The 22,571-nt window shown below is 46.1% G+C and overlaps 1 protein-coding gene across 1 annotated transcript in view; it reads left to right on the top strand.

Annotated features, from left to right (window-relative positions):
• Nucleotides 1-39: 39 nt before the first annotated feature.
• PDCD11 (programmed cell death 11) overlaps nt 40-22,571 on the top strand; it is a 44,123-nt gene continuing 21,591 nt past the window's right edge. The window contains exons 1-15 of the mRNA XM_077823241.1: nt 40-77; nt 1,891-2,002; nt 3,361-3,492; nt 6,004-6,171; nt 7,162-7,323; nt 7,978-8,101; nt 9,539-9,720; nt 11,236-11,343; nt 11,902-12,108; nt 16,044-16,168; nt 16,848-16,908; nt 17,493-17,639; nt 18,882-19,133; nt 20,556-20,699; nt 21,735-21,929. Of these exons, the coding sequence (XP_077679367.1) occupies nt 1,901-2,002; nt 3,361-3,492; nt 6,004-6,171; nt 7,162-7,323; nt 7,978-8,101; nt 9,539-9,720; nt 11,236-11,343; nt 11,902-12,108; nt 16,044-16,168; nt 16,848-16,908; nt 17,493-17,639; nt 18,882-19,133; nt 20,556-20,699; nt 21,735-21,929 (2,109 nt within the window). The 5' untranslated portion in view covers nt 40-77; nt 1,891-1,900. The remainder of the gene's footprint in view (nt 78-1,890; nt 2,003-3,360; nt 3,493-6,003; nt 6,172-7,161; nt 7,324-7,977; nt 8,102-9,538; nt 9,721-11,235; nt 11,344-11,901; nt 12,109-16,043; nt 16,169-16,847; nt 16,909-17,492; nt 17,640-18,881; nt 19,134-20,555; nt 20,700-21,734; nt 21,930-22,571) is intronic.

Raw genomic sequence — 22,571 nt, 5'->3', positions numbered from 1 at the left:
GTTTCCGCTTGACCTTGTGCTCCCGGGTAGTGCTTCCGGGTCATGGCGACGGTGTCCCGCATGTGCTGCTGAGCGAGGTGAGGGAGTCTGGCCAGGGAACCCCCCCCGGCTCCAGCCCCGTGGCCCAGCACGGAGCGAAGGGGACCGCCCCAGGGCCCGGCTCGGGGGGGGGAGGGAAGAAGGGACCCTGCCGCGCAGCCCCCAGCAGGGGAGTCCCTGGGCAGGATCCCTCTGGCTCCTTCTCCCCTGCCAGCCGCTGAGTTCAGCGCCGCTGGCCTTGGCCGAGGCCGGGAGCACATGCATTGGGTCCCCTCCTGGAGACTGGGAGGGGACTGGGCCCCCGGCCGGGCGGGTCGCTGGGCTGCGATCCCCTCGCTTTGGGAGCTGGTTTCCCCGCGGGGCTGGGGACGATTCTCATAATAGGGTGCGTGGGGGTCTCCCCGTTCTGTGGCCCAGAGAACAGTTTATTCCCTTTTGCACTGGCTCCCATTGACCTGTTTTTCTGTGTGCCTGAAGTGTAATATACTTTAGATTAGTTTCTCTGTCTTAAAGGGAATTTAGCTTTTATTAGTACAGCAGTTTACTTGATTATATCCTTTCACCAGTATTATGCTGCTGCCCTTGAAATACACGGGGGTGGGGAACTATTGAAATGGTGCATAACAACACCTCACAACAGTTTAGACAGGCGGTAAAGAGGGTTACTGTGTACAGCTGAAGCAGCAGGGGTGATGTTGGGGGTGTGTCTATGTAAAATATAAAGACTTAACGTGTAGTTTGTCTATGAGACTGTGTGACCGCCTTTATGCATGTGCAAAGGGAAGAGCTGTGGCATCTTAATTGACCACAAGTAGTCTGGACCTCTGTTTTATCTAAAAAATGACATGACTGGCAGCCAGTGGCCTCCAACAAAATGCTAAAATGCGGGTTCAGTACTGACTCAAAAGGGTTAGTTACACCCACGCATCCACTGACGTGTCGACACCAATTCCTGCAGCGACTGTGGTACTGCTAGTTTGAGCCCTGGCCTACACTACAAAGTTTTGTTGGTATAGCTATGTCAGTTAGGGGTGCGAAAAATGACGCCGTCTGTCCAATGTAGTTATGCTGGCCACCTCCATAGACACATCTATGCCTCCAAAAGAGTGCTTCTGCTGGCTCAGCTCATGTTGTTTGGGGGTGGGGGTGTAGCTCTGTCAGTAGAAGAGCTACTCCTGCTGGCAACGCTGTTACTACAGTAGGGTGGCTCTTCTGGCATAGCTGTGCTGGCCAAGGCTCTGTAGTGTAAACCAGCCCTGACTGCTTAGGGTTGTGAGATCTGACAAGATCACTGCCCCAGGCAATATGTCTGAAGGCATGTATTGTTACTCATCTGTGGAGATTCTGCTTCACCTGTTGCACACAAGTGTGCAGATGATTCCCTTATTAGGGATCTCCTCAACGAGTTTCTAAGTTTTAAAGCATCAGGTATACCAGGTTCTCAGTTGTCACTGAAGACTGTTATGGTAATGTTTGTGAGTAGGATCCTAGTGAAAAGTTCTGGTGACTAATATATGTGTATAACCTGAAGAAGAGCTCTGTAAGATCAGAAGCTTGTCTCCTTCACCAGCAGTAGTTGGTCTAATAAAAGATATCTCACCCACCTTTTGTCTCTAATACGTGTATAACTGTCATTTTCAAGTACATTGAAGTGTTCTCAGAGGCCTATATTTTGTCTTCTAAGCCTCTAGATGCATTCAATATTTATTTATTTTATTTTATTTTTGTCATTTACTAAAAAAGCCAAAGGAATCTTTGTTTAGTTTCCAAGATAATTCCTTCTCCTGTCACTTAAACTCTGATGTCACAACAATTGCAGATTCCACTCCTGTGTTTTTGCTTCCCCCATAGAAATGCAAACATGGCATCCATGGAAGAAAACTTCCCTCGAGGTGGCACCCAGAAAAAAACTTCAGAGGGAAAAGCACCCAGGCGACCAATAGAGCAGGATAACTTATTTGATGTGAGTTGTGTGCACATGACGGATGAAACTCTCTGAGAGCCATTCCACTTCCAATTAGCGTAAAGACCTGATTCTGTAAGTCTTACTCCCAATGGCCATGACAGCTTTGTCTGAGTGAGAGCTGCAGGATTGAGCCCCAACATTCATTTTAGTACTTGTGACTGATCTTCATCATGGAATCCATGATTTTCATGACTTTTGGCAGATGTCTGACTCTGGGTGAATGTGATGGCAAACCATTAAGCAACCAGAAAAGGAGTACTTGTGGCACCTTAGAAATTGATCAGGGTTTAACTTTGAAATATCTCAGTGGTGTCTGATTGCATGTGATCTGCTTTTAGAGGTAAGAGCTTCTAGAGAGATGTGGGCCAAATCCAACACTGGTGTAAGGACATTGAAATCAGTGGCGCTATGCTGGGGTTAATTTGGTCTGATATGTTTTTCTTTTTTCATGTTTCTGTGCCTAAAAGAACAGGATGAATGACCTCCTCTTCTACCCCCCCCCCCCCCACATTTTAATATATCAATTACTTTGTTATTTCTAAACAAATTGTTTCAGACTTAGCAATGCAGAGCTGCCTCACTGAGGGCTCAGGCACCGATCCAACAAAACACTTAAAACATGTCCTTAGACTGCTCCTGTGCTGAAAGTTAAGAACCTCCTTAAGTGCTCTGATGAATCAGGGTATATGTCAAGGCTAATTTGTGGTTTTAAGGTTTGGTTGTGGTCTACACTATAGACCTATATTGATATAACTACGTTGCTCAGGAGTGTGAAAAATCTACACCCCATAGCAACGTAGTTATATGGACCTAATCCCCTGTGGAGAGCGCTATGTTGGTGGGAGAGCTTCTCGGGGAGCTGGATTAACTGTGCCAATGGAGAGCTCTACCCCGTTGGTGTAGAACATCTTCATTAAAACGCTACAGCTGCACTGATCCAGCTGTTCCGATGCAGCGTTTTAAATGTAGACATGCCCTCAGTCACTCCTGAGTTTTCTCTGCAAATGAAGGCTCAAAGGAGCTGGTGGTTGTTTTTTTTTTCCCCTGAAGGAAGAAGGGGAGGAAATGTCTTTTTCTGCTTGTTTTAACTCAAAAGCCGTTGAACGGTTTTGCTCAAACTGGTCAAACATATTCATTCTTTAACCAGGTATGTTAAGTTTCAGCCCAAAGGGAGAAATTCTGAGAGACCTATATATGACTGAACATAAAGGTTTGCAATAGAATTTCTTTCCCTAACTCTAGCATTTCCCCCTAATCTGGGATGACTGATGATTTTGCTCTTCTTTCGTGGAGCACAACAGTTACCTCTTCCAATTCTCTTGTCTCCCTCCACCCCCCTTTAAAATCTGCCTTAGACTCATAATGAAGAAGGATCCCAGAAAAGGAAGAGAATCCAAGAAGATCAAGGAAAGCGGAAAAAGCTCAAGGCAGAGAAAAAGGAAGTCATTAAAGCTAATGCCAAGGATTTTGAACTTCTCACGGTTGAGGTTTGTGGATGAGCGTTCAGATAAGTCTTCAAGTATCTAAAAGGTTGTTATGAAGAGGAGGGTGATAAATTGTTCTCTTTATCCACTGAGCATGGGATAAGAACTAATGGGCTTCAATTGCAACAGGGGAGATTTAGGTTAGATATTAGGGAAAACTTCCTGACTGTCAGGGTACTTAAGCACTGGAACAAATGACCTAGAGAGGCAGTGGAATCTCCATCACTGGAGATTTTTTAAGAACAGGTTAGACAGATACCTGCCAGGAATGGTCTAGAAGATAATACTTAGTTCTGCCTCAGTGCAAAGGGCTGTACTATGTCAATTATCAAGGTCCCTTCCAGTTCTACATTTCTATTATTCTATGATTTGTGTATTTTGACCTCCATTGGGTCTAGTGCAGCTATGAGGTTCCTTATTCCCGGGCCTATCTCAGAACCACCAATCTTTAGGTAAGGGAGGGCTGGGCTCCTTTTTACAGCCTCTCCTTCACTGGCAAGAAGGAGTTCAATGACATGTAAGAAATTGCACATCTTCTCCGGGTCTTCCGCAAGCTAATGAAGGCAAAGCATTAACACTTAGAACTGTCGCAGGATGCAGAATTAACTGCTGCAAAAAGTGACACTAACTGCAATAAAGTTCTGATCATTAAGAAAGGCTGTATACAATCAAATTAATCTCCACGGAGAATTGTACTACTGAGCTGAATGCTTCTGAGAGCTGCTGAGTCTGTATCTCTCTTGGTTTCCTTGCTATCAAATTGGCCATAGTCACTTTTTTCCCCCCTCCATCTGCTGCACACTTCGTGATTTTGAACAGGACCTATTGTCCAGCTCTCAGTTCTGTGGCTGCTATTCCATCCCTCCCCACATGCACATGTTTAACCCTTAATGACCTGTTCTCTCTATCACTCCACTTCCTTTGCTTTAAGTCGTACCTTAGAAAGGAGTTGAATAAGACAAACATGTTAAGATATGTAAAATACAAAGTGGTCTGGAGAAGGTAGATCAGGAGTGTCTGTTTCACTGTCTCCTGTCACAAGAACAAGGGGACACTCAATTTAATTTAAGGTAGGAAATTCAAAACCTCTGAAAGAAAAGTTTTTTTTACACATCATGTGATTAAACTGTGGAACTTGTTTCCACAGTAAGTCATGGGAGCCAAGAGCTTAACAAGTAATTAGATATTTACAGTAGAATCTCAGAGCTATGAACACCTTGAGTGGAGGTTGTTCCTAACTCTGAAATGTTTGTAACTCTGAAGAAAACATTATGGTGGTTGTTTCAAAAGTTTGCAACTGAACAGTGACTTATTAGAGCTTTGAAACTTTACTATGCAAAAGAAAAATGCTGCTTTTAACCATTTTAATTTAAATGAAACAAGTACAGAAACAGTTTCCTTACCTTGTCAAATCTTTTTTTAAACTTTCCATTTATTTTTTTAGTTTACATTTAACACGGTACTGTACTATATTTGTTCTTTTTTTCGTCTCTGCTGCTGCCTGATTGTGTACTTCTGGTTCCAAATGAGATGTGTGGTTGACCAGTCAGTTCATAACTTGGGTGTTCGTAACTCTGAGGTTCTGCTGTATATGGATCTCAAGAATATCCAGAATTGTTATAATTAATGATGACAAAAATTTGGGAAGAGATATTAAACTTTGTGCTTCAGGCATTAGGACAAGCCCTATGTGGAAGACTGATTATCCTGTGTCTGCCCACAACTCTGGTGATTCTTATGTCTTCCTCTGAAGCATCTGGTTCTGACCTCTGGCTGGGATGGGATACTGGACTAGATGGAGCTTGGTTCTGATCCAGTTTGACAATCTCTGGGCTTGTCTTCACTACCGCACTACATTGGTGCAGCATGTAGTGCATCTCCTATGTTGACGGGAGAGTGCTTTCCCATCAATGTAATTACTCCACCTCAACGAGAGGCAGAAGCTCTGTTGGTGGGAGAGTGTCTCCCGCCGACATAGTGCGGTGCAGACAGCGCTTTAAGTTGATAAAACTTACGTTGCTCAGGCGGGTGGTTTTCTCACACCCCTGAGCAATGTAAGGTACATCGACTTTAGCGGTAGTGTAGACCAGCCCTCTGTATTCAATTTGGAAGGTGAAACATACACCTTCCTTCATGGTTGCTCCGTAGAAGGTTCTGTAGGACACCCTACTGCAAGAGTGTGACAGGTTTCTCTAGTCTGGGAAGCTTATGTCCCCATCAGTCATTCCTTCTCCCAGCACTGACAGTAGGAGGGGCTGTAGTCCTGTTTCTAAGGTTTTTGCTGCTTTCCACTGACCTTTTAAGAGGTCTGCTTCTAATTGCAGTATGTCAGCAGTGGTTATTGAGTGGCTTGGTAACTCACGGAGGTGCTGATAGTGATTTGTGGCCTGAGTCTGGGTGTTAAAAGGTGCTGAGTTTTTTTTGACTTTCAGTGGTTTATTTTTCAGTCTCATTAGACACGGTAAATCTGTGGCTTGCTGAGATCCACCAAGTGCTACTTTTTTTTTGTTCCAGGCCCTGAGTGAGGGGATGCTGCTGCTCGGCTGCGTGAAGGAGTCTAACGACTTTGAGTTAGTGGTCAGTTTGCCTAATGGACTCACTGGATTTGTGCAAGTGACGCACATTTGCGATGCCTACAGCAAAATGCTGAATGCGCAAGTGGCCACGGAAGAGCTCCTGGAGGTGAGGGGAGTCCTGAGGGATGGTGTGTGTCCTGGGACTGGGTAAAATAAACGGGGTCTTGTAAGCAGAGGCCCAGTGGGAGAACCCAGTTTCCACTGGCGTACAGGAGATTCTGATCCCTTCCCTGACCTGCTTTCTTGTTTCCTTGGCCAGCATGGCCTGTGAATGCTAAAGGCAGCATGTTCAATGCACTGGTCAACAGCAACCATCACTGAATACCCCTCCCTACTTAAGGAGTTCCTATAGCTAATATATGTGGCGGGGGGACTTGAAAGATGAAACTGGGGATGTGTTTGGGAGAATCTTCTACTTTCCAACAGGGACTCAGAGGACTCTGTCCTCTTCCCCAACCCCTATGCAGCCCCCCAAAAGATGGCTTCTGTGATGTTCTGTGCAGTGTATTGCCAGGTCATGCTATGGCAGAGAGGTATTGGAGGGACTCCAAGCAGCCTATGTAATTCCCTGATGACATAGATGTTCCAAAGAAAGGAAGGGAGATAGTCTGTTACCTTTTGCGCATGTTTATATTTCCCCTTCCCACCATAGTCCGTGCCTGTTTAAAACTGAATTTTGGGAACGGCAAAATGCCAAACTCCCCTTGCTCTTTTCCCACCTTTTACCTCTTTGCTAATCGGAGACCCGAGACTGGGGTCATAATCAGCGTGGGCGATGTATCTTAATCCTGACCTGTAGCACCTCCTGCTGTTCCGGTCTTGGACAGAGCCTGGCAGCTGTGTTGAATCCTTTGATCTCAGCCTTGTAACATTACATATGTCTTGTGTGTGTGTCCCGAGTCAGGCTTGAAACTCCAGGCTGGGGCACGAGCCCACTGTACCCAGGGCCCCAGTCTTTGTGGCATTTAGCTGCTGCTGAGAATAGAGCTTTCCTCTTGGGTTTGGATTTCAAAAGCCTCTTCAGTGACAGTTTCTGGTCTCCTGCATAATGATCTTATGATTTTTTGTGATCTCCTTTAACTGTTTTGCTGTTTAGGATTTGAACTCGCTGTCAGACCTGTACCCCCCTGGAATGCTGATCAGATGCACCGTGACCAGCGTGGGGAAAACCATGGATGGACACCAGAGTGTCAAGCTGTCAATTAACCCCAAAGATGTGAACAAGGCTCTGAACACTACAGCTCTTAGATCCGGCATGGTAGGTGTTCTGGGTGTACCGCAGCCACCCTGCACTTTGGAGATCGCTTCCTCCTTGCCCTCGTGTCTCCTTGTGTGCATTCAGTTTTGCCACTGCATGCAATTCAAGCAAGGATCTGTGCCTTTTCTGGTGTAATTGATCTTGGTAGGAAGTGTGGTGTAGTGGGTAGAACACAGGCCTGAGCTGTGATTCATGGGATCTGTTCTCTGCCACTGGCTTGTTGGCTCTTGGGAAGTCATTTAACTTCTGCTGCCTCAGCTTCTCCATCAGTAGAATGGGGATAATACTTACCTCACCGCCTCACAGAGGTGTTGTGAGCCTAGTTAATTATTCTCTTGCACCCAGCTTCACTGAGGCGGCAGGCATGTGTCAGCAGTGTGGGTGCCTGTTACTTTTCAATGTCCTGATGTTGCCAGAGCTTCAGGAAGCCAAAAATCCCATAGATACGTGCCTTAGTTGGACAAGAGGACAGCTGAGACCGCATTGCCAGAGGAGGCAGGGTATAATATGTCCAAACCAGTGGGAGGAATTCCAGCACTCTGACCCCAGGAGAGAAGGAAATCTGAGTGCAAGCAGTCTGCTGACAGAATTGTTCTCCTTGTCGATCTAACCGTTCCTTTATATTGTTGAATTGTAATGTTTCCCTCCCCACAGTTGCTATCTGGCTTGGTATCTAGTGTGGAAGATCACGGCTACCTCGTAGATATTGGAGTCAGTGGTGCTAAAGCATTTCTGCCTCGTCAGAAGTCCCAGAGTTACATCAAATCAGCCAACAAAGGTAAGGCATCCAGCAGGAACTAAAGCTGGAGATGGAGAACTGGCTGGCTCAGAGGAGCGGGGATGGGACGGGAGACTTTCAGCTCTACCTAGCTGACTCAAACTTAGCTCAGGTCAGGAGAGATCAGAAGTCTCTGCCAGCGTACGGTTGTGCACAGCCATTGAACAATGAGCTGTTGGCTGTCAGTTCATTTCCTGATCAGCTGGTATAACTCCTTGTAAACACCTGCATCCTGACTGGCACTAGTCATTCCCCTTGTTGGACACTATTGCAGAAAGGCCCAGGTTCAAATGGAGATGGGCACTACCTCTCCCCTTTCATTTCCCCCACCCTGAGAAGTATTCGCTCTGGGTCCTGGTTGAGGCACGTTGGCAGGATGGCGCAGGAGAAGCACGTGCTGCTGCCACCGACACTTTGCCTGTCCCGAGGTTTGATTGGTCTCCAGGATTGTCTAGAGAGCCCCTTCTCATGGCGCCAAATCCACACCCATCTGAAAGCAACCAACCAAAGTGGCAGTTTCCTGGTTAAAGGCGTGTGCTCCAGAGGTGTATCGGTAAAAGTCCCTAAACGCACTAGAACTGAAAAGCTCAGAGAGCACCGTGCTCTGCTGCTTTGGTCAGATGGCTCTCTTCTGGCTCAGACTGGCAGATTCCTGATGTATGTATCATCTGGTGGCTACAAGAAATAGATTTGTGGCCTGTCATCTGCAAAGGCCACGGGTAAAAGGGAATTGTTCTCTGCACCCTAGATCTGGTGCCAGGAGGGAGGAGGAGCTTGCGTTGCTGCTTCCTGTGAGGCATGTGTTCTCCGGGTGAGCATGGAAAAAGTCCTTCTCATCCCCATTTAACTATATTACCTTAGTGCCCAGAGGCCTGCTGGGACCAGGGCCTGGTTGTGCTAGGCACTACAAACACAACATTAGGCAGGGTCCTTACTGCAAAGAGCTAACAGTCTAAGAAAACGAGCAGTATACAGAGGGTGAGGCATGGGGAGAAAATTGGATACGTTCAGTCTTTAGCCACAGAGATACTCCCTATTTTAAAAAAACTGCTTTGTAATTGCATAAATAAAGCATTGCGTTTCCCTGAGTGCCAGCCATTTAAACGTTGACTGGTTTTCTGATAGGTGTTGCAGCAGAAGTGGATCGAGAGCAGAGATTTTGAAAGAGCAGAGGGTAGTGCCCTTATAGGTCCTTTCAGGGAGGCTGTTCAATGCACACGGGGGCCTGGGCAAGCATGGCTGAAACTGGCATTAAGGGCATCTTAACAGGGTGGGGCACTGATAAGAGATGAGAGTGGATTAGGAGGGAGGGTCTCGAAAAGAGGCTTGAATTTGGCTGGAGAGGGGGAGCTAGTGAAGGGTTTCAGAAGGCGAAGCAGGGGGATATGACAGACAGGAAGATGATTCGGGGTTTTGGTATGTGTCCTGTCTTTGTAGGGGCTGAGCTGAAAATAGGCCAGTATCTGAACTGTCTCATTGAAGAAGTGAAAAACAACGGAAGAATTGTCCGTCTGTCCATTAGTCAGTCGGAGGTTGCTGCGGCCATTGCAACAGAGGAACAGAACTGGACGCTCAGTAACTTATTGCCAGGGCTGGTGGTGAAAGCCCAGGTGCAGAAGGTAAAACTCCGCTTTTTCTGAAGGATTGTTGAAGTGGAGTTATGATCGGGACTGTGATGGACATCTTCCTATGTATTCTGCCCCAGCAAAACTGAGCTGGAACTCAGTGAGTTTACAAATCCAAATAAGTTATTTCTGCCTGCCAGCACCGCCAGCTCAATCTTAGAAATTGAGCTCTGCTCTGTGCCCAGTCACCAGGCGTAACGATGCTGATATCTGTGATTGGCTGGTGGTGGTGGTGAAGTGCTAGGCAGAGTCAAATCCAGTTTGTTCATCTCCTGCTCTTGGTCTTGTAGCTCTGTGGAAGAACAGCTCCTCTGTAGGAGTAAAATCTTCCGTTGTGTCAGAGAATGAGCAGATCTGGCTCAAACAGCACAAGGGCATTAACCAGGTGCCATTTTTGAGTCCCTTTTCTTTCTGTAGCAACACTAAGGTGTCTAAAAGCCCTCCAGAAAATGTTAACTGCAAGATGGGGTTAGCTCTTTGGCCTTCTGCACCAAGTATAAATGTAAGTGGCAACTTGCTGGCAGGATGGGTAAAGCATTAACCTTTCAACTCTCCTTGCTTGGCCTCTGGACCTTTTTCTTGTGGGCATGGAAACGGGAGAAACTTTCCTCCTTTTCATATGAACATTTCCATAAGTTCATTCAGAAGTTGAACTGGGGAAAACCTGAACGGTGGCCCTCTCCCCAGCTCCACCCATTTGACACCACTTTCAGTACATTATGCAGATCTTTGATGGTCCTTCTCCTTCGATCATTGGTGAAATAGCTGGCACTGAACGTTTCAGCATTAGACTTCAGAGTTAACAGCCCATCACGTGAATGGGTGCAGCTGACACTGCTGAACTCTTGTTTCAGGCTCCCTACAGATTCAGGCAGATTTCACTGTATTTGTTCACACTTGGTTCTTTTTTTTTTTTTTTTGTGCAACCACAAGGGCTGGGATCTTAGTGGTTGGTTTGTTTTTAAATGGAAAATGGGATTTGGGAGTGCAAGATGGGAAAAACACCTGCTTGTAAACCAGCACAGGTTGACTCTGGACTTGAGATCAAATGTACAGTTAGAAACATTAAAAGTATTCTTTTCTAGTAGTGGCAAAAAGCCAACTGTTGAGCAATTAACCTGTCCTATTCGGCGTACTTGTTAGTAAGCACTGACAAGATGCCTATTAGTGGAGGAAGTAAAGTGCTGTCTGCATCTTGATCTGGATGAGAACTTTTAACACAGATTTAGAGTCATAGAGTTTAAGGTCAGGAGGGAACCATCAGATCCTGTAGTCTGACCTCCTGTATATCAAAGATTACCAACACCACCCAGCCACCCCCAGGCCAAGCAAACAACCAGAATTAGACAAAGGTGTTACAGCCCTTGGGACACTCTCTACTGTTGTGTGTCACAGGCAGAAAACAGGAGGGACTGAGTGCACCAATGCCCGCGGCCCCTGCAATGGTAGGGAATTGATTTCGTGATTTAATTTTCCGCCCTACAGAAGAATTTCTCTTTCTTGGTTTAGGTGACCCCATATGGCATCACTCTGAGTTTCCTCTCCTCCTTCACTGGGATTGTGGACTTCATGCATCTGGATCCGAAGAAAGTGGGGAGTTATTCACAAAGTCAGATGGTGAGTGGATGCTGAAGCGGCTGTAGGAACCAGAAAGCTGCTTAGCATGTCTGTCTCCTTTCCTTCTCTAACCATTTTTTGGTAAAGGTTTTTTTCTGTGGAATCATCCATGTCAGCAATTTTGTGGGCACAGACCTTCTTTCTACACCCCTGGTAGGGAGAAGGGAAGCCGCTATGTCTTTGAGTTCTGAATGTAGCCACTGGAGAGTCCTAGGTTAGTGTCCCTTTACAGTTCTGGCAGCTGAGAGTCTAATGGAGGATGGGGAATGGCTTGTGGCGGGGGCTGATTGCCTGCAGTCACCCTCCACTCCCCTTGTCCGCACCAAACTAGCTTACGCAATTTAATCAGATAACTAAAGAAAAAATGCCCAGCCCATAAAAACATTAGAGCTGAATGATAACTCCGCACTTTCCATTGTCCTTGTTGTACCTCTGCAAAGCCTCCTGAAGAGATCAGGAGGCAGGTGTGATGTGAAAGTACAGGGCTGAAAATGGCTCTCGGCTCTTCAGGTTGCCAGGCTGTCTTACCATCCTGCCGTCCTCTCTCCCCTGCAACAGGTGAAGGCCTGCATCTTCTCTGTTCATCCCACCTCCAAAGCAGTCCGGCTCACCCTGCGGCAGGTCTTCCTTCAGCCTGGCAGCATGCTAGGCCAGCTCGCCAGCAGTCGGATTGGCATGGTGGTGGAAGAGGCAGTGGTGAAGAGCTTCCACACAAAGACTGGTGCCATCTTTGAACTGGACGACGGCACTCTGGCTTTTGCACGTGTAAGTAATAAATGCCCCGTAGCCAGATTATAATATGGGAGGGGTTGCCGCAAACTGGCATGAAATCGCCAACCAAACCAGAGACGTCTAGGGAATGGGATTTTAAAACGTAAGTGGAATCGGTTGTAAATAATAGTTGTCCTGCAGCATTTGCAACCCAAACATTGCACTGTGTTGCTAGCGCATGAGAACCAGGAAGTGAAACTGAGTATGCTCTATATTCTACTAGGATTCTTCGAGGGGGCCAACAAGCATATGGACAAGGGAGATTCAGTGGATATAGGGTACTTAGATTTTCAGAAAGCCTTTGACAAGGTTCCTCACCAAAGGCTCTTAAGCAAAGTAAGTTGTTATGGGATAAGAGGGAAGGTTCTCTCATGGATTGGTAACTGGTTAAAAGTCATAACAAAGGGTAGGAATAAATGGTCAGTTTTCAGAATGGAGGGAGGTAAATAGCGGGATCCCCCAGGTATCTGTACTGGGCCCAGTCCTATTCAATATGTTCATAAATGATCTGGGAAAAGGGGGAAACGGTGAGGTGGCAAAATTTGCAGATGATAAAAATTGCTCAAGATAGGTAAGTCGCAGACAGACTGCAAAGAGCTACAAAAGGATATCTCAAAACTGGGTGACTGGGCAACAAAATGGCAGATGAAATTCAATGTTGATAAATGCAAAGTAATGCACATTGGAAAACATAGTCCCAACTGTACATATACAATGATGGGGTCTAAATTAACTGTTACCACTCAAGAAAGAGATCTTGGAGTCCTTGTGGATAGTTCTCTGAAAACATCCACTCAGTGTGCAGCGGCCGTCAAAAAAGTGAACAGAATGTTGGGAATCATTAAGAGAGGGATAGATAATAGGACAGCAAGTATCATATTGTCTCTCTATAAATCCATAGTATGCTCATATATTGAATATTGCATGCAGCTGTGGTCACCCCATCTCAAAAAAGATATATTGGAATTGGAAAAGGTTCAGAAAAGGGCAACAAAATTATTAGGGATATGGAACAGCTTCCATATGAGGAGAGATTAATAAGATTGGGACTTTTCATCTTGGAAAAGAGACTAAGGGGGAATATCATTGAGGTCTATACAATCATGACTGGTGTGGAGACAGTAAATAAGGAAGTGTTATTTACTCCTTCTCATAACACAAAAACTAGGGGTCACCAAATGAAATTAATAGGCAGCAGGTTTAAAACAAACAAAAGGAAGCATTTTTTTCACACAATGCACAGTCAACCTGTGGAACTCCTTGCCAGTGGATGCTGTGAAGGCAAAGACTATAACAGGGTTCAAAAAAGAATTAGATAAGCTCATGCAGGATAAGTCCATCAATGGCTATTAGCCAGGATGGTGTCTGCCTCTGTTTGCCAGAAGCTGGGAATGGGCGATGGGATGGATCACTTGACGATTCCATGTTCTGTTCATTCCCTCTGGGGCACCTGGCATTGGCCACTGTCGGAAGACAGGATACTGGGCTAGATGGACTTTTGGTCTGACCCAGTATGGCCGTTCTTATATTCATTGTCCAAGATGAGAGAGAGGTAAACTCATAAGTGTATAAAGTAAAATTAATTCATTCCATGTTAATAATCTACGTTATTATTAGTGACGTAAGAAAATGTATATGTTTAGTATCCTTTTTGACCTAAACGGTGTTTCTGAAACGTGATTTGAGTCAACGTATGCTACATAGTACAGTGAAAATGGGCTTTGCCATCATAAACGTCTGTTTCCAGCATTTTACAACCATCAGTTGTGCTGAACCGTTGGGATAAGCGGTATGTGGTGTGTGGGGAGTAATCTGACATTTGAGTCGAGTTGTGGGCTTGATGGCTAAAGGCTGATGGTACTTAATTTTTATTAGTAAACTGAAAACAAAAGCAAATGTTAAGGAAGAATGTAACTCTTAATCCTTGCTGCGAAGCCTGGGATCTTCTGGGGTTTTCGTCATAAATATTAACCTTTATGTGCCACAGACAATGGGTAAAACGTTCAAAAGCACATCAGTGACTTAGGAGTTCAGTCTGTTGCCGATCTGGCTGGCTCCACAAGAACCAGGATCCAGTCTTTCACAAGAGCATCCCTGCTCCCAAGATGTCACCTCAGTGAACAGATGCTGACAGTCATTCCCCCTCTTCCGTGATACTGAAACAGTCTTTTGTTTTTTTTTTTTCCCGAGACAGAGCAAACCCCCCATCTCGTTGTAATGCTCCTTTTTCTACCTTCACATGGTTTTGAGTGTTTGCGGTTGTCTTGGATGGTTTTCTATTGAAAATCTTGGGTTGGAATAAGGCTGGACAATTGAGTCTTGCATTGCATCACTGGCTAACTAGGGCAGGATGACGATTCCCTCCTGCATCAATGAAGCATCACCAGGAAACATTATCCCCTGGTGACTAATTTCTACTCTAAGTCCATAAAGTAGACTTTATTCCTTAAATATTCCCCATATATACATCCTACAATTGAGTGTCTTGAAAAATTACAAGCCTTCTGTGGATACCTTACATGTTACTCTTATCTCTCTTTTCTCGGACATTTATCCATAGACATGTTTCGTGTAGTTAGTTTGTCAAGTCTGAGATGAGAGTTGTTTGCAAAGAAGAGGGGACCCTTTGCCAAGGAGCCACTGTGTCACACTTGTGTTATGTATTTTGAGGGACAGAGGAGTATGTTTCAGGCATGTGCTGACTGGGCCAGTCGATCTAGTGCCCAGATCTTCAGAGCCCTACGCTGATACAGAAACTTGGATCCGCATCCACGATAATTAGCTTGTGTCTGTCCCATGGTCTGCATGCCACCTTTATGTGTATCCACATCTGCACCCGCACCAGCACCCTATCTTACTGTTATATCCCTGTGCAAAGACAAAAATTTGGATCCGTATCCAATCCACGAGCCACAAAGATGGTAAACAATACATCCACAGATATAAAACGGATCTCTGCCGATCTGCAGGGCTCTACCTATCGTGGTTTGGGTAGAGGGGGGCTATTGTGAAAGAATCACTGAATCCTTTAGCCCAGCACATAGGGATGATGGGGGAAGGATGTTGGATTATATTAGCAGAGGAGTAAAATGTGCAATACAGTATTGTTACTGTGTAAGGCATTTGTCAGTCCTGTCTCAGGAATGGTGTAAGTGGTATTGGCCAATTTTCTGGGGGAAGGCTAGTCTTGTCTTGCTGCTCTAACCTGCTCTTCCTTTGTCCTTGGCTTCCACTCTCCTCCTGCTGGTATTATTCCCTTACTGGCCCCACAAAAAACCCCTCCCTCCCATATCCTTCATCTGAGTCTCTCTTCCTGGCTACACTAGTTCCTTCCCTGCCTTGGTGATGGGTTCACTGGCCTTGGTTGCGCTTGAGCCTGAAGTTCCCTCTATAAGGCCCAGGCCTGTGAGAGGTTGAGCATCCTGCACTTGCAGGACTGAGTTTGAAATCCTTCAGGAAGCCACTGGTCTTGCAGTGACCAGAACGCCATAGGAGCTCAGGGTGGTCCTTAGAAATGTGGTTAATGTACAATGTGCCCAGCCTTCATAAAGTACCAGGCTGGCCTCGCGCTCAGGTCAAGCCCTGGCCTGGTAGCCTCGTGCTCTTAATGGTCTTCAAAAAATTATGCTAGCAGAACGTTGCCATTCAGTGTGTGTATACACAGTAAAATACGACGTCATCTGCATGGCAACTATCGTACAAGTTGCTCCCCAAAATAATGGGTTTGTCTGCATCTTCCTCCCTGTCCTCCCAACTCATACTTGCGGAAGGATGTAAGCATTGCATCTCACCTGGGTAAAAACACCCATGTGAAACTTGCTGAGTCTTACTGGTTTGTGTTCTCCTCTTCAAGTCAGTCTAGGTCTCGTTCTCCCAAGTCAATACTATCTCTATTTCCAAATGTTGATAAATCGTCCTTTTTTTTGTAGCTGAAGCATCTTTCAGACACCAAAAAATCCTTCAAACCTGGGGCATTTAAGACGGGAAGTAAGCACAGATGTCGAATCATTGACTACAGCCTTATGGATGAGCTGGCCCTGTTGTCTCTGAAACAGTAAGTTCTTGGTGCCATTCCAGAATTGTTTGTGGGAGCTGCGGGGAGAGAAGGGTCTGATAACAAGTGGAAACAAAATAATAATTGTGCTGCTTTGTTTGGCTGGAACCCACCCCTTGAGCTTTCCACTCATTAGCTGTCTGTGGCACTCATCTGTTGCCCATTATCTGAAACCTCACAACCTTGAACACATTTCTCCTCCCAACAATCGCCGTGGGGCAGGGCCGGGCTGTTCTCCCCATTGCACAGATGGGAACTGAGGTCCAGTAGGACTAAGTGACTTGCCCAAGGTCACACAGGCTGCGACAGAGCAGGTCTCAGGCTTGCACTCTAACCACTGGGCCATCCTTCCTGTCTAGTAAAGGTATTGCTCTCTGAGAGCCAGCGGGTTCCCTGCATGCACGGTTTTGGCTTCTGGCCACCATCCTTTGTGTCATAAACTGGGACAGAGCTTAGTCCAGTGGCTGGGCCCAGACCACCTTTACAGGAGAATGTCACCATGACTCTGACATAGGGCTGCGGGGGGACAGAGCATTGATGTGATAAATAGGGGCCAGGCAGATTCTGGCAGACCCCAGGGGTGAGGGAAGGAGAGGGGTTGTCTTGTCCTTACCACCTCTGGGTTTTCCCTCACGTTAAAGATGACTCACGCCGCAACCCTTGCTGTATCTTCTCCTAGTCGAATTATTGCTGCTCCGTTTCTGAGATACCAAGACATCTGTCCTGGGCACGTGGTGGAGGTAAGATCCTGAGAGAACGTCGCACGTTCGGCATTGTCAAGTATTGGTACTTGCTGCCACGCCTGAGGCGATGTGTCTTTTCCCTGCCTAGTTAATGCCAGTTCACACCTATTTGTTTCAGACGAGTGCTGGAAAGGAAGAATGTAAATACAGCACCAGCAAAAATAACTTGCAAGTTCTCCAGGCTGTAGTTACCTGGCTGAGCGACATTTCAGTCTAGGTGTTTGAGTTGCCTTGGTGAGCGTAGAATGATCTTTCTAAAGCTTTGTATTCCCTATCGTATGTTGGATATAATATATATATGGGGTCAGATCCAGGTCTGTTTCAAGTCAGTGGGAATTTTACCATTGACTTCAGCAGAACCAGCATGTGGCCCATGGAGAGCACAGGGCTGGCAACATGGGTGCAAGATGGGGCGTAGCTTCCCTTATGTAAAGCTGTTGCCCTGCATGTGGTTAATACGTTAGATAGATTTTTGGGGCAGGGTGTGTTTATTTTTGGGGGGGTAGTGGGTAGGCCATTTCCCATGTACACCCCAACACACACTGAAAACTACTGATCCTGCTCTCTTCTCCGGTCTCTAGGGCAAAGTGTTGGCTCTGAAACCCTTGGGGATGCAGGTGAAGGTGACGGATCACATCAGGGGGCTGGTGCCTCGCCTACACCTGGCGGACGTGCTCCTGAAACAGCCCGAGAAGAAGTACAGCGTGGGCGGCGAAGTCAAGTGCCGGGTGAGATCCCCCTGCCAGGGACCAGCCGAGGGCTTGGGCTGTCTTAAGTTGTACTCCTCCACCAGAGCGATGCCTGAGCATTTAGACACTGATCTGATTTCCCCTGAGAGCAGGTGGCTTTCTGATGCGCTTATTGTTTGTTTATAATGAGTCCTGGGCCGTGAAGTTGCTGGTATTTCAGAAAGAGAAGCTGCTGCCTTTTCTCAGTTGCCCCTCCCTATTGCCCACTGGACCGAGTGTTGGGTGATGTGACTCACTGTGCGGCCTGACCAAATTACAGCCATGTTTTCAAGCATCTGCTCCTTTGGATGGTCTTAGGGTGTTTGGTGCCCAGCTACAAACAGCTGGGGTCTGATTTTGAGAGCTACTGAGCACCCACACTCCACATGAAGTGATGGGCTCTACAGATACCCAGCACCTCTGAAAGTCAGGCCCTCAGGGGCTCAGGTTGTGCTCCCGATTAATGGACACTTGAAAATGTTTAGGCCTTAACTTGTCAGCACCATTTTACAGAGAGGAATCTAGTGATACTTGCTCTCTCTTGTTAAAATGCTCTGAGAGCCTTGGATGAACCAAGCACTGTACGTGCTAGATGTAATCACATAACTTCCCAAAACCTCAACAATATTTAACGACTTCAAAGGCTGTGACCATTTCAAATCCTTAGGATGATTCCTTGTAGGAATCTGCATATTGAATAGGAAACCCCTGCATTTCCCTGCACTGCTTCTCAGAAGTAATGGTGTCATCTCTCTCGGGCAGTGACGTACTGAAATAGACTCTGTCTTCTCTAAAGAGAAGCTTGGATTTTATGGGCTTTACTCCCACCCACCTCCATGCACACATTTAATTCATCTTCCTGGTTTTCCGCTAGACTTACTGAGACTGACAGGCTATCCTGCATCTCATTTGGGGGCCAGTGTTGCTCTTCTTCTAGCCTGATGGCCTTTGAATAGAGAGAATTCAGTCCAAGGGAAAATCACCATGAACTTGGCCACCACGTCACTTGACACCTTCTGCTTTAGCAGGTTTAGCTTCTGAGACATTGTCAGCATTAATGTTTGCCTTTTCTCTGAGGATCTCAAAGCGCTGTTGCTTCTGGATGTCTGAAGCTAGTGCAAACTTGTTGACATATGTGGGATTCTTGTACATAGTGAATATGAATCAAGGATTTGGTGCCTTTTCCCTGATTGAAAAGCACCTCTGCGGTCACTCTAACCTCTCCTCCCCCCGCTCTCTTAGGTGTTAATATCCAATCCTGAAGCAAAGAAGCTGATCCTAACTCTGAAGAAAACTCTGGTCATGTCGAAATTTCCAGTCCTCACTAGTTACGAGGCTGCAAAGCCCGGCCTGATCGCTCACGGCTTCATTGTGTGCGCGAGGGAGTTTGGCTGCATTGTGAAGTTCTACAACGACGTTAAAGGTCTGGTTCCCAAGAATGAGCTGAGCTCAGAGCCCATATCTTCCCCAGAGAAAGTCTTCTACAAAGGCCAGGTAACGAATACACCCCCCCCCCACATTGATAAACACAACGGAGGCACTTGTGACATTGCACTGACAGATAAGAGGCCACAGGCTGGTTGGTTGTGGATGGGAGCTTCAGGTGGAAATTCAGTGCACCTAGAGAGTTGTAAAGGGATATTGGCAAGGCAGGCACATGGAAAATGAGATCTGTTTGGTGCTGTGGTTTGCAATGCAGGAGGTGTTGGGCCCTCTGCTGTGCTAGGGTTAGACAGGCTATCGAAAAGTCTAGCCAAAGAATCACCTAACTGCCACTGGCTTTGGGTCCCTGAAGGGGGCTATTCCTTGACAGTCGCATGACACTGTCACACCACTGCATAGTCATAAGGACAATCTGATAACAGGGAGGAAGGGGCTCCTGAGGGGAGACGAGACCACTCACTCCAGGTTAGAGTCCCAGTCTTCTGTCCCCTGCCCTGTTGCATCCCCTTAACTCTTAGGAGCTGGATGTCCACGCCTACAAACTCACCTGTGTCCTAAGGCTTAAAGGACTCAAATCAGAGGCCTTTACTGGAAACTCTTCCTGTCTTGGGAAATCCTTTAACAGGCACAGACAACACAGGAAGGAATCAAAAGGATCTGGGATTCTGAAAACGCTCCTGTGAAGCAGTTGATTCCTCTTTCCTGTATACAATTAAATGGGCTGGGCTGTAAGAGACGCCTTCCCCTCAAGATCTTTGCAGAGCTGCCTTCGTGTACGTTTCCAGGCCTTGCCTGCTTCTGAGAGTGCAGCAGGCACAGAGCTGTGTAATGTGGTCTGCACAGCTTGGGTGGCAAAGAAACCTAGCCCCAGGGTAGGTGGCTTGTCAGATTGTCAGAGTTGGGGTCCATGCTGCGGCCCTTGTTTTCAGAAGAATGAAAACTTTTATTTTCAGGATCAGGACAACAGTCTTTTAAGTCTATATTTTAAAAATCCGACCCATGCTGTGCCTGGCAATTTTACCAATGTCCAAGCACTTTTAATTCCAGTCTGTACTTTGGGCCATCCCCATGAGGCGTGTGACCTGCTCAGAGTGTTCCTGGCGCCTTTTGTTTGTTTTTAATGCTGGAATCTATAGCAACTGCAAAAAGGGCAGGATGGTCTGGTGGTGGGAGTCGGGAGACCTGGGTTCTATTCCCAGCTCTGTCTTGGCCAGGTCATTTTAATGACTCTGTGCCTCAGTTTCCCACCTGTGAAGTGAGGATTACACTTGCCTCACACTAGTTTTGTGAATCTGAATTCACTCATGTTTGTAGAATGCCCTGATAGCCTTGGGTGCGAGAAGAGTTGCTGAGTATTTATTTTGCTGTTTTATGCACTGTACTGCAGTACACTGGATATAAGGGTGGAGGGATGGATCTACAGAAAACTCACTGTTAAGTCTTTTTTTTTTTTTTTTAATCTCTTTACAATAGGTTGTCAAAGTCATAGTCTTAAAATGTGAGCCTGAGCAGGAGAAGCTGCTGCTGTCATTCAAGTTGATGAGCAGACCTGTCTCTGAGGATGGAGGAGAACAAATTCCAAAGAAGAATCGGGAAGTAACTTACGAAACTGGGCAGGTATTGATTGTAAATGCCACCCCCCTCCTCCTCCTGTTCCCCCCTCCTGCCTGGTTACTAAGGAAAGGATTCAATGCAACTCTGAATTATTTTACTTCTAAAACCTGTCTAATGGGTCTCACTAGATGGGGACAATGATAACTAGGTTTTGTGTTGCATCTTTCATACAAGTGTCATCCCCAAATAAGTTTTTAGAATAAAGTAAACGGGACCATGACTCATACAGGAGTGTATGTCAGAGAAAATACTTATGTGAATACATTAAAATGGTCAGTCACAAGGCACTTAAAGAGACAGGGTGAGGTGCAAGACTGGGAGGAAAGAGAGGTGAGAAGAGGCCAGTAGATGCAGAAAGTCTGTTTCAGATGGCAGGCAAATGAGGAACTAGCATCATTGCATCTCCTATTGTGAGGCTGGCATTCCGCTAGGATGCGAGGGAGGGTCTGATGTGCTTTAGAAGAGGGAGGACAAAAGAGCCCCATGATATTAACCCAAGAGTGTTAACTTCAGCAGTCCCAGTACATAGATTATAAGGTCGTAGGGGACCCCTGTGATCATCTAGTCTGAGCTCCTCTATAACACAGGTCATAGGACTTCCCTGACGTAATTCCTGTTGAATGTGGTGGTCACATCCATTTCTCAAACTGTAATGCTGCAGTGTGCGAACAGCTGCCACATTTTGCTCCAGAAGTGGCTGCATTTCAGTGTTAGGTAAATATTTGCCATAAAGACAATAGTTCTTAAGTGCTTCGATATCCCTTTGGAATGAAAGACACTGCCGACATGTAAATACAAGTTTTACTACTGCAAGCACGGGGATGTTCTGTTTTGTTTAAATGATCTCGTCCCCTCCTCCCGTCTGATCAAATGAATTTTCCAGACTTTGACTTCTGTGATTTGTTGAGAGTGCTTTATAATAAATGTCAGATGCTTCTGAGGTTCCCCACTATTGGAACAAGAGAGTTCCTTGTGCATAGCTGGAGAGACCTCAGAGCTGTTTACAGTCTCCCGTTATGTCTCCTGTTCTCTGTTCAGATGGTTGATGTGAAGGTCCTGAAGAAGAAAGATAATGGCCTGGAGGTTTCCATCTTGTCGGACAATGTTTCTGCCCACCTTCCCATGATGCATCTGTCTGACCATGTGGTTAACTGTAAACTCCTGTACCATTGGCTCCAAGAGGGTGACATCCTCCACAGGGTTATGTGCCTAAGTGACAAGGGAGGACACATTGTATCCTTTGACTCTTCCATCAAGCTTTGGGTTTTATGGCCAGAGCCTTCATGAATGAACAATCTATTTGTAATCTAGACTGTACACAAGGAAGAGAAATTACACTGGTTTAAGGTGTGGAGCTGGTTCCATCCTCAGGAACCAAGGTTGGTTTGAAGGGCTGGTATCTTGCGAACCCCCACCCTTGAATTGAATCTTGTATGCTGCTGGGAATCCCATCAGAGATTAGACCTGTTTCTAGCCCTAGTAGATTGTGAGGTATCAGGCTTTAAAAATCACAACATTCTGATTACTGACTTGTTTGCCTCCCCAGCTTACATGCATAAATGTCAGTTGTGACATGACTTTAGTAAACAACTAGCACTGAAAACCAACTAATTGTATGGATTGTAATCAGGGAATTCCAGCTTCCAAATGGTGTAATGCATTAATCTCCAACTGTCGCAATTTATGAGATATTGGCTGCTAAAATTATCGATGGAGGGAAAGCAAGGTGGTAATCGGAATGCTGTGATTTTAAGATCCTGTGTTGTACAACTTGCAATGGCTCTGGTGAGACCCTCTGGTGATACTAAGGGATTTAGTAGGCTCCTGAGCTTGTTTCCTCTTCCCCTGATTAGAAGGCCCTGTTCCTTGACTAGT

This window comes from Eretmochelys imbricata, chromosome 7 (assembly GCF_965152235.1).
Source record: "Eretmochelys imbricata isolate rEreImb1 chromosome 7, rEreImb1.hap1, whole genome shotgun sequence".
Taxonomy (NCBI): Eukaryota; Metazoa; Chordata; order Testudines; family Cheloniidae; genus Eretmochelys; species Eretmochelys imbricata.
This window is presented reverse-complemented; position numbering and strand designations above follow the sequence as displayed.